We start from the raw sequence: 11,213 nt of genomic DNA, 5'->3' as shown, positions 1-11,213 counted from the left end.
GCGCGCTCGGCCGACAGCAGCTTCTCGTAGGTTTCCTTGCCGAACATCCCTGCCGAGTATGCCTGCTCCACCGTCAGCTTCCTGTTCTCCACGGGGTCAATGACGAAGCCGGTGGCGGCCTGTGCCTCCAGCAGCACCAGGGCGGTGCCAGGCCTCAGGATGTGCCGGCGCAGGGCCTCAGGGATGCTCATAGTCTCTCCCGTGGCCTGGATGCGCACGCCGGCGATGAAGTTCCCCCCCTCCAGGAACTGCCGCACGCTGGCCATCTCTGTCACCTCCTGCACCGTCCTCTTTCCCTGGGTCAACTCGTCCAGCGTCTTCTTGTCGATCAGCTGGGACCGGAACAGGTCACGGGCCGACACCTGCTTCCGGAGCCCCCGGAAGATGGACTGCGAAGGCTGCCTCTCTGCGACCTCAATGAGCATGGTGACAGCGTGGACCACCTCCCGCAGCGCGGCAGCCCGGCCAGACTGGCAGAGCGCCACCAGCTCTCTTCGCCGCTCGGCAGTGACATACTCGGATCGCAGCAGGTCCCACAGCGACACGGCCTGCCCCTTGAACCTACCTACACCCACGGGCACCTTCATGGCACGCAGGGCCACTGCCGTGTGCTCGTCCACATCAAGCACCGTGTCCTGGGAGAGTGGCAGCAGCCACAGGCTGGTAGCAGCATCCTGGACGCAGCGTGCCCTGAGCTCCTGGTACGTCACCTTGTCCTGGGTGCCAGGATCGAAGAAGAACTTCACACTGTCATCGGTTGAGCTCAGCGCCTGGCCCGTGGCCTCGTCGAGGAGCCCGAGTCTGCAGGCAGTGGGCAATGGCAGGTGCGTGTGGTAGATGGGGTCCATGATGCCCCCTGTGGCCAGCTGTGCCTGCAGCAGGGGCAGGCCCTCGGCCCGGGGCACGAGTCCCTGTTCCACGGCCTGCCACAGTGACAGGGCACGTCCCGAGCAGGGGTCTGGGAAGCCGGCCACGGTCCTCTCAGTCAGCCGGAGCTGCTCACTCAGCTCCCCACCCACCAGGCCGAACTTGACCGCATCCTCCACTGACAGCCGCTGATTGGTCACAGGGTTGACCAGAGTACCACAGGCCACCTGGGCCTCCAGCAGCCTCTGCCCCAGGCCCACAGGCAGGAGGCCATCCTGCATGGCACGGGCGATGCTGGCCTTGGCCCCCGAGGGCTGCAGCAGCACGCCAGCCACACAGCCCGTGCCCCACAGGCAGTCCCTCACGGCGGGCTGCCTGGCCACCTCGTCAGACGACTGCCGGCCCTCAGCCAGAGCCTCCAGGGTGTCCTGGGAGATGATGCCAGCGTCCAGCAGCCACACAGCAGGCACTTTGCCTCGCGGCCCCGGCACCGAGGCCTGGGCACGTGCCCGCAGCTCCGCCGCCTGCAGCAAGCTCTGTAGGGTTGCCCGCAGCTCCTGCTCTGAGAGCCGGCCCACCCGGAAGTCCTCCAGGAAGCCCTGGCGCTGCTGCTCAGTGAAGTGGCTGGAGCCCAGCAAGTCCCAGAGTGACTTGCCGTCCTCGTCGCTCTGTGCGGCCTGCAGGGCCTCCTGGAGCTGCTCGTCCGAGGGCACAGTGGGGGTGCTGTCCGGCAGCGGCAGGAAGAGCAGGCCAGAGGCCTCGTCGTGGGGACACTGCTCCAGGAGCTGGCTGTAACTGGTGCGGCCCCGGCCATCCGGGCTGGGGAAGGTCTGGGGGACATCGCTCAGCACCTTCTCCATCTCCCGGTCAACACAGCCGCGCTTGGCGGCCACAGGCATGGGGAGGTGGTAGCAACCAGCAGGGTCGATGATCCCCCCTGTGGCCACCTGGGCCTCTAGGAGGCGGGCAGCCTGCTCCCTGGGGACCAGGCCCTTCTTCATAGCTTGGAACACGGACACTCGCTTCCCAGAGAAGGGGTCTCTGAAGCCGGTGACGGCGTGTTCGACCCACCGCAGCTGGCTATACAGCTCGGGCCCTACCAGCCCCCTGTGCACAGCCTCATCCACTGTCAGGGCCTCCTGGCTCTGGGGGTCCAGGAGGGCCCCGGTGGCTGCCTGGGCCTCCAGCAGTGCCAGGCCCATGCCTGGGCCCAGCAGCTTCTGCTGCATGGCCTGGTAGACACTGAGGCGCCGGTTGGAGGGCTGCAGCAGCACGCCACCCAAGGCGCCCGAGCCGCGTAGACACCTGCGCACAGTGTCCACCTCGAGCAGCACCTTGGGGCTCACGGCCCCCGACAACACGCGCCCCAGAAGGGCCTCGTCGATGATGCCGGCCTCCAGAAGCTCATAGGCAGGGACACAGCCACGCAGTGTGGGCAGCATGACCTCTGCCCACCGCTGGGATTCTGTCTGCAGCAGGGACGTGACCTGTTCCAGGGTCATCTTGCGCAGCCGGAACTCTCGAAGCAGCTGCCGCCGCTGGTCCTCACAGATGTACTCAGAGTTGACGAGCTCCCACAGAGACACTCTCTGGCCCCGGAAGCGGCCATACTGCACCGACAGCAGCTGGCCCTGGAAGGCCTGGCGCGTGGCACTGTCCACCAGCTGGGGCTGCACACTGCTGAGCGGCAGGAGGCAGAGCCCGGTGTCGGGGTCGCGCACGCAACGCTCCAGCAGCTGCAGGTAGGTCAGGTTCTCGTGCGTGTTGGGGTCGAAGAAGCCTTTGGTGTCGTCACTGGGGTCTGACAGGACCAGGTTCAGGGCCCGGTCGAAGTAGCCGCGCTGGTAGGCCACCTCGACGGGCACGCGGTGGCTGTGCACGGGGTCGATGACGCCGCCCGTGGCGATCTGGGCCTCCAGCAGGCGGATGCCGTGGTCCCGCACGATGAGGTCCTTCTGCATGGCCTGGAAGAGGGAGATCTGCTGGCCCGTGTAGGGGTCCTTGTAGCCGGTGACCGCGCGCTCGGCCGACAGCAGCTTGGCGTACACGTCAGGCCCGATGACGCCGGCCCTCAGCGCCTCGTCTACGGAGTACCTCTTGTTCTCCTTTGGGTCGATGATGAAGCCGGTGGCCGCCTGGGCCTCGAGTAGCACCAGAGCGGTGCCGGGCCGTAGCAGGCTCTTGCTGCGGGCCTCCCAGATGCTGAGCCGTTCCTGGGAGCCGGGCAGCAGCAGGCCGGCGATGCTGCCGGTGCCCTGCAGGTAGCGTTGCACAGAGTCCAGGTGGCCCACGTCGTGTGCTGTGGCCTGCCCACGCTCCAGCTGCTCGTACACATCCCGGTCGATGATCTCGGACTCCAACAGCTCTCCTGGCGTCACAGCGTCCCTCAGCCCCGTGAAGGTGACCCTGGCGGCAGCCGCGGCCTGTTCCACGGTAGCCTTCAGCTGTGTGGCCAGCGCCTCCGTCGACAAGGTCCCCTCCTTGTGCTTCTTGGCCAGCGCTGCCCTCTGCTCCGCCGGGACCGCCTCGGAGAAGAGCAGCTCCCAGAGGGACACAGGCCGGCCCTGGAACTTCCCTGCCGAGACGGTGGCCGTGGCTGCACTCAAGGCCTGCCGGGTACTGTGTTCAATGAATGGGAGCCCCTGGGGCTCGTCCCCTTGGGCAGCCCCCATGAGAGGCAGGAAGGCGAGGCCTGTCTCTGGGTCAGTGACACAGCGGGTCAGCAGCTGCCCGTAGCTGAGGCTCTCCTGGGTGCTGGGGTCTGAGAAGCCGGTGGTCTGCGAGAGACGCTGCTGGGTCTCCTCGTCCAGGCAGCCAAAGCGCAGGGCAGCCTCCAGGGGCAGTCGAAGCCTGCGGGCTGGGCACATCAGGCCCCCCGTGGCCAGCTGGGCATCCAGCAATCTCAGCGCTAGCAGCTTGTCCACCAGCCCCTTCTTCATGGCCTGGAACAGGGGGACACGTGAGGTGCTGAAGGGATCATGGAAGCCAGTTACCGCCTGCTCTGCTACCAGTAGCTGCCCATGGAGCTTGGGCCCCACCAGCCCGGCCCGGACCGCCTCGTCCACCCACAGCTGCCGGCCAGTGGCCGGGTCCACCAGGGTGCGGGTGGCGGCCTGCGCCTCCAGCAGCGGGAACACGGTGCCCAGCGGGAGCAGGTGCTCGGCAGCGGCCTGGCTGAGGCTCTTCTTGTGGCCGGCGGGCAGCAGGACCACCCCCCCCACACCTCCGGTGCCCTCCAGGTAACGCTTCACATCAGCACGGCTGCTCACATCCGGCACAGCCAGCAGGCCTTCTCGCAGGCCGCGGGCCGTCTCCTCGTCCAAGACCCCCACCTCCAGCAGTTCAGCTGTGCCCACGGCCCCACTCAGGGTGCGGAAGGCGGTCTTCAGCGGCAGCAGCACCAGCCCCGGGCCGGGGGCCTCCACGCACCTGCTCAGCAGCTCGCGGTAGGGCAGCCTCTCCAGCGTGTTGGGGTCGCAGAAGCCTGCAGAGTCTGACCCAGGCTCCCATTCCTCCAGGCTGTGCCATGTCTTCTGGTCCAGGAGGCCCTGCTGGCAGGCGGGTTCCGGGGCTACACGGACACCCCGCGTGGGGTCCACCAGGCCCCCGGTGGCCAGCTGGGCCTCCAGCCAGCTCCTCCCCAGCGCCCTGTTCACGACCTCCTTCCCGATGGCCTGGAACAGGGGCAGCTTTGCTCCCCCATAGGGGTCTGGGTACCCAGTGACAGCGCGCTCGGCGGTCAGCAGCTTCTCCTTCAGCTCCAGCCCGACCAGCCCTTGGCGCAGGGCCTCAGACACAGGGAGCAGCTGGCCCTGGCTGGGGTCCACCAGACCCCCGGTGGCTGCCTGAGCCTCCAGCAGAGCCAGCCCGAGCCCCGAGGGCAGCAGGCCCTGTTTCATGGCTGTGTAGACGCTCAGGTTCTGGCCAGAGGCCTCCACACACACACCAGCAATGCTCCTGGCCTTGCCGAGCGGGGCCGCCTGGGCCAGCGGTGTAGAGGGGGTGCCAGCTCCTGGCATGGCCTTTCCGGTCTTGGAGACTCTGGGCACCTCGGTGCCGTTGGTGCCGTCAGTGACCAAGACATCAAGAGGAGGAGTAGTGTGGCCGTTCATGATGCTTGACTGGTTTGCAGAATTCACCAGAAGTCTGCTCCCTGTGAGCAAAAAAAGAGGCTCTGTTAGGGACCTTGGAGTGACCCAGGAGGGCTGCAGCCTATGGTCGGGGAAGACATAGCTGGGGACTCTGTTCCTGACCTCTCCAAAGTGCTCTTGGTTCAGGCAGGACCTGGACCCACCTCCCAGACCCGGGGCTGGGGCCTCTCCCCCCGACCCCTGTGGCACTGCCCTTGTCCCATCTCCACAGCCTGAACGCAGAGGCACCTGGGGATGGCTCCATCGCTTCTCCCCTGCTGGGCCCACAAGGCACACTCCTGTGCAGAGCCTTCCCGTACTCTCCACGCACCACCTTGGTGTGGCCCCACAGCTCAAGCATCTGCAGCATGGCCTCTCAGATTCCCTCCCTGACTACTGTGTGCTCGAAGCTGGCCTCCCATGAGCCCGCCCCACCCCCAACAATGATGCCCTGCCGGGGACATGCCCGAGCTCCCCCAGAAACCGGAAGGAATAAAGGGGTCACTGGTGATCAGCAACTTCCAGATCCATCACGGCAAAGTCCTTTAGGTTTCAAGGCCCTGGAAGAATCCTAGGTGCTCTTGTCTTTGCCCTATATGCTTGGTGGCTCGTCTTTGCCCAGTGGGCCCGTGGTTTCTAGGCCGGGGAACCGTCCTTGGTAGCTCTGTCTTTGCCCACTGGGCCGTGTCTTTACTGCCCTCTATACAGCCACTTTTATGTGTAGAATTTTGAAAGTCTGATGGCCTTTTACCACTTGTTCCATTTCTGTCCCTTTAGTCTAAGCTGACAATGTTTCTGCTGATACAACACCCTCAGAAACCGTGTGGGTCTCCTGTGTATGTCCTGCAGCTCCATGCTATTGGACCAGAGGCTCCCCTACAGATCTTCCTGGGTAACTCCATCTCTGTTCCTCGATTGTGCTGGCTGAGAGGATCCAGGATGCATACCTTGGCTCTCTCTCCAGAGCACTCTTCCTGAGTAGGCTGAGAATTTCCCACATCACGAAGTACTGGTTCCTTTGTGATTTATGGTTCCTTCCTCAGTCTACCTCTTTCGCGGCTTGCTGTAAGCAGCCAGGAGAAACAAGGCTGTGCTTTCTGCAATTTGCGTAGAAAGCTCAGCTCAATACTCAACTTCATGACTTACAAATTCTACTTTCCACCTGACTGTTGAAGGCATCTCAGCACAGTTTTCTTGTACTTTGTAGCAAGGATTGCCTTTCTTCCAGTTATCAGTAACATGCTCCTCACTTCCATCTGAGACCTCAACAGAAACACCTTTGACATCCGTATTTGCACCAACAAGCTCTCTGAGGCAATCTAGGCTTTTCCTATCATGTGGCTGAAACTTCTTCAGGCATCTACCCATCACTCAATTCCAAAGCCACTTCCACATTTTAAGTATCTGTTCCCAAGGCACTCCTACTGCCAGAATTTGTATTAACTTCTTGAGGCTGCTATAAAAAATTACCACAAATGGGGTGACTTTAAAGAATAAAAATTTATTCTCTTATAGTTCTGGAGGCAAGAGGTCTGAAATCCAGGCGTTGGCAGGGTTGGCTACACCGGGGAGCTCGCGGGGAGAATGGACTTGGCACCTCTTTCCTAGCTTTGCTGACGTTGGCAGTTCTTGGCATTCCCTGGCTTGTAGAGACATCACTACAGTCTGTGTCTATCTTCACATGGAGTCTTCTGTTTGTCTGTGTCCTGTCACCCTTCCTTTCTCTTACAAAGATACTAGTCATTGGACTTAGGGCCCACCTTAATTCCAGGGGAACCCCTGGGGGTGAGCAAATGGTTCATGCGTTCCTGTGCTAACTGACAGGCTGGAGGTAAGAGTCCACCCAGAGGCACTGTTCTGGTTCCCTAGTGCTTCTCTGACGGGAGTAGACCACCAATGGGATGGTTGAACAAACAGGAGTTTATTCTCTTACAGTTTGGAGGCTTTAAGTTCGAGTTCAAAGTGCCAGGCTCTAGGGGCTGGGTGAAAGCCCCTCAACCTTGGGCTTCAGCTCTGCCTCCTGCTCCCGGCCCACTGAAGCTGGAGGCTTTCATTCACTCAGCTGCTGGCTGCTGAGACTGACAAGCCCAAGGTTGACAAGTAACAAGGCATGGTCCCAGCGTTACCAAACCACATGGCAGGCCACTAATTCAAGTCCATTAAAAGTCCCAGGGTTGGCAGAGCATGGTAGGCTGCTGAACAACACACTACATGCAGGGTTGAAGCGTGCTATAAGTTAGAGACCATTCCCAAAGCTGTTTCTTATATACGGGAAACAGACCACATCCCCAAAGCAGCTACTCCGCTATTCCAACAGATTCCACCATGGAGTTAATTACCAATCTGACCATGGGGAATAACTACATCCAGCTGCCCAGCCACTTCCCCAGGCCCGGCTGAGTTGACACACAAACCACCACCACAGGTTCCTTGCAAGAAAGGCCTGGTGATCTCCTTCCAAAAACTCAGACACTGAGAGCCCCGTGGGGCTCAGGTCTGCTCTGACACTCGTGGGATGTCATGGGTCGGAATCGGCTCAGTGCCAACTCCAGGTGACCTCATCTCGAGGTCCTTAACATCTGCGAAGACCAGGTAAGGTCACCTTCGGAAACATGAACTCGGTGGAACCCTGTTCAGCCTCTACACACAGTCTGAGAACCATCTCCCTAGACAGCCCCAGTTCCCTCCTCCCAAACCCTCACTTTCCTCAAAGTGCCTGTTCTTTCTCCATGCGGTTTTACCAGTTCCTTGCTGAGAACATCACCCTCACCTTTCGACCTTATCACAGACTTCATCCCGTGCCTGGGGTCTCAGAGATAAGCCACTGGCCCTACCAACCGGCCCCCAACCCTGTCCCCTCCCTCCCTGTGCTGTTCCTTTCTATGCCCACTGTCAGCTCTCCTGCACCAAGCTCCTATGCTGAGCCTTCTCACCACCCCACTGAACCCTGAGACGCTGCCTGTTTGCCAGAAGAGGACACTGAGGCACGGAGAGGGGAGCTGTCAGCCCCTGTCAGCGGCCAGAGTATGCTGTGGGGCTTTGGCCCTAGTAGTGAGAAGGAAGCAGGAGGCAGGCCTGACCCGCTGCTCCCTCCTTCCCTTCTTGTGCTGAGCCTCAGCGGGGCCAGCCCTTCTCCTGACTGGGAGGGCTTCTCTGGAACCTTCTCCTCACCAGGGTTTGCTTGGCACTCATCTCCCGCCAGCTCCTCTAGCAGGTTTGCTGGGTGTCCTAGCTCAGCGGTCTCCTGCCACAGCTGTCTGCCACATGCATCCTGGGGTATGCCTACCCTAGCCAGATGCTGTGCTCAGGGGTCCAGTGGGCCCAGCACCCCACACAGCTGGACTGTGGGGAGCTCAGAGAGGGATGGTCAGGGGTGGTCAGAGGAGTGAGGGGTTGGCCTGGAGAAGAGGAAAGAGTTGGCTCTGTTCCAGCTGGGGTGGGGGTGGGGACAGCAGGGAATGTTGTGTGAGTGGGGTGACGGCTTAACAGCCAGAGCTGCCCTGGGGGACAGCACGCAGGTAATAAGGCATGGCTTTGATGTCACAGGGCCTGGCGTGGAGATGCTGGGATAGCAGGGCTGAACCCCCAGCTGCGGGGAGGGTCGTGGAGGGTGGTCCCAGATGCCAGCTCTCCTCATCAGGGGTATTGCCCCCCACACAAGGTGGGGCAGCCATGACAGTGTGGGCAGTGCTGGCTGGATCTCTCAACCCCACCTGGGATGACTCAGGCCCTTCAGTTTCTGAATGGCCGCCTCCCATCACCTCCTCCCTCCCCTTCCCCCCCACCTTGGTCGCAGGACTTCAGGCAGGTCTGCTTCTTGAAGCTTCTGGTGCTGCGAGGGGGCTGGGAGCCCAAAGAGGGTGCTTTGACTCTGGCCCTGCTGTTGGCCGGCCGGCCAGCAAGGGTGTCGTGGGTGGTGGCGGGGCTGAGAGCTGCTGGCCGGGGAAGCCATGGTGTGCAGGGGTGGCCGGGTGAAAGACCCCAGGGGCACAGCCTGGGCCACCTGACACATGGGGGGGGGGGCTGTTGCTGAGTAACCCAGGCTTTGGGGAAAGATAAAGACACTGGGATCAGCAGGAAGTCGAGAGCCCAGGCTCGATGCCCAGGCTGCCTCTGTGGGTCAACCTGGGCTGGGCAGCCACCCGAGGGGAGGTAACTGGGCCACCCTCTGCCCAGGTAGGGCTCAGGTGATTCGAGAGGGACCCCGACCCCTGGGGTAGACAAGTCCGGGTCAATACGTCTAAAACGCTTGCTGAGGGTACAGGCGACAGAGCCTGTGTTGCGATTGTGAGGGACTGGTACGGAGGAGGGCAGGCAGCGTCTCTGGGGCTCACCCCGGAGGAGGGGCAGCCACGAGGCAGACTGTCGGCTCCTGAGGGAGAGCAGGGCGTCCGCACCAGGAGAACAGCTTTGGGGCTCGGGGAGACACGGTAGCTGGTGTGGGGCAGCACGTGGCCCCAGATCCAGAACTGGCTGTCCTTAGCAGATCGATCAGCCTCGCCAAGTCATGAGGTCACCAGCCTGGCGTGCTGGGACCTGTGCCCATCTCCCTAGGCATCGGTGTCTTGTCTAATGAGCCTGCTCCCAACCTCCCTGGTGCTGTCTGAGCCCCAGGGCACTGTGCTCAGGTGACGTCTGGCCCAGCCCCAGATCAGCGGGAGCACCGTGTAAGCGGCCATTGGGGTGGTTGGGACCGTGTGCCTGGACCAGGATGGCTCAGAAGATGGAGGGGACCGGTGGGCATGGCCTTGGTGGCCCTCAACTTGACTTGGCAGTTGAGACAGGCTGTGCTTTGAAGCAGGCAGGGCAGGGGGTGCTGGTGGGGGAAGGAAAGCCGTGGAAGCCAGCACCCCAGCTGGGAGAGCAAGTGGCTGGGCTGGGATTCCTGACCAGAACAGAGAGGAGGTTGAGGGAGAGGGATGGATGAACCACCCAGACCTGGGGGGAGGGCGCCAGGGCAGGGCAGAGGCGTCGTGTGCACAGGTGTGTGTGAGTGTGTGAATATACATGTGTGTGAACGTGTGCACAGGTGTGTGTGACTGTGAGCGTATACGTGCCAGTGTGTGAACATGTGCATGTGCGTGTGTGTGTGCAAGTATGCATGCCAGTGTGTGCACATGTGCTGCTGTGTGCATGTGTGTATGTGTGTGTGAATATGCATGTGAGTGTGTGAATGTGTGCTGGCATGTGCATGAGTGTGTGATTACATGTGCATGTGTGAACATGTGCATGTGTGTGTATGTGTGAGTGTGAACATGTACACAGGTATATGTGAGTGTGTAAGTTTACATGCAGGCATGTGAATGCTGGTGTGCACAGGTGTAAGTGTGCAGATATACTTTCAAGTGTGTTACATGTGCACAGGTGTGTGTGAGTGGAGCTGAGGAAGGAGTACGTACACGAGTGTGCAGGTGTATGTATGCACACGTGTGTGTCTGTGAGCATGCTATGTGGCCAGTGGCTTGGCTGTGCCACACCCCACTTGGCTGTGACCTTGGGCCTGGTATGAACCTCCTGGACCAGCCGGGGCTCTTCCCAGGGAGGCGATTGGGGTGGACGTGTTTCATTTTCGGTGAGGACAAGGTGCAGGACAGAGGTTGCGGAGCCAGGAGAGACGGCATTGGAGAGTGCAGAGTGGAAAAGGGGAGGGGGAGGGGTGGCTTCAGGGTGGGAAGCCCAGGGAGCCTGACCCAGGAAGCCACAGGACCAGCCTCCCTGGGCCGCGGGTGAGAAAGGGTGGGGGAGGCCGCACCTCAGGTGGCCCGCAGGCGCCAAGGTGGGGAAGCAGTTTGGCAGAGGGTGGGTCCCCTCCCTGGGCGTGGGCCGCATCTGTCAACAGTGGGTGCAGCCCCCTCTTGCAGCCTGGGAGCGGGACGGAGGGCGGGCGGGGCCCGCTGTCTGTCCCTCTGAGCCGCCGTGAGAACACAGTCGTCGGCTGGGATCCACGCACGGAGCCGCTGACCTTGGCCCTGGCCTGGCTGCCGGCTGCCCCTCCCAGCGCACCCTGCCCCGGCAGGCAGAGAGGGGCAGGGACCGATGGCCGATCCAGCTCCGCCTGGAGACAGCGGCGCAGACGTCCCCTCCCCAGCCGCGACCGCAGGTGGTGCGCCCTGGCGGCCCAGGCGCCCACCCCGCCAACTGTCCACCTGGCTGCTCGCGCCGCCGCCCTGGCTCCGGGAGGGACGGCGACAGGACGTGCGCGCTGCCTGGCGCTGC

At 62.1% G+C, this 11,213-nt stretch overlaps 1 protein-coding gene across 1 annotated transcript in view; it reads right to left on the bottom strand.

Annotated features, from left to right (window-relative positions):
- The window catches only part of EPPK1 (epiplakin 1), a 26,785-nt gene that overhangs the window by 3,978 nt on the left and 11,594 nt on the right, over window positions 1-11,213 (bottom strand). The window contains exons 22-24 of the mRNA XM_007956121.2: window positions 9,236-9,369; window positions 8,783-8,929; window positions 3-5,020 (exon numbers count right to left, since the gene is read on the bottom strand). Of these exons, the coding sequence (XP_007954312.2) occupies window positions 3-5,020; window positions 8,783-8,929; window positions 9,236-9,369 (5,299 nt within the window). The remainder of the gene's footprint in view (window positions 1-2; window positions 5,021-8,782; window positions 8,930-9,235; window positions 9,370-11,213) is intronic.

Source organism: Orycteropus afer, unplaced genomic scaffold, assembly GCF_000298275.1.
Source record: "Orycteropus afer afer isolate SDZICR_OR568_19922 unplaced genomic scaffold, OryAfe1.0 scaffold00574, whole genome shotgun sequence".
NCBI classification, from domain to species: Eukaryota; Metazoa; Chordata; class Mammalia; order Tubulidentata; family Orycteropodidae; genus Orycteropus; species Orycteropus afer.
This window is presented reverse-complemented; position numbering and strand designations above follow the sequence as displayed.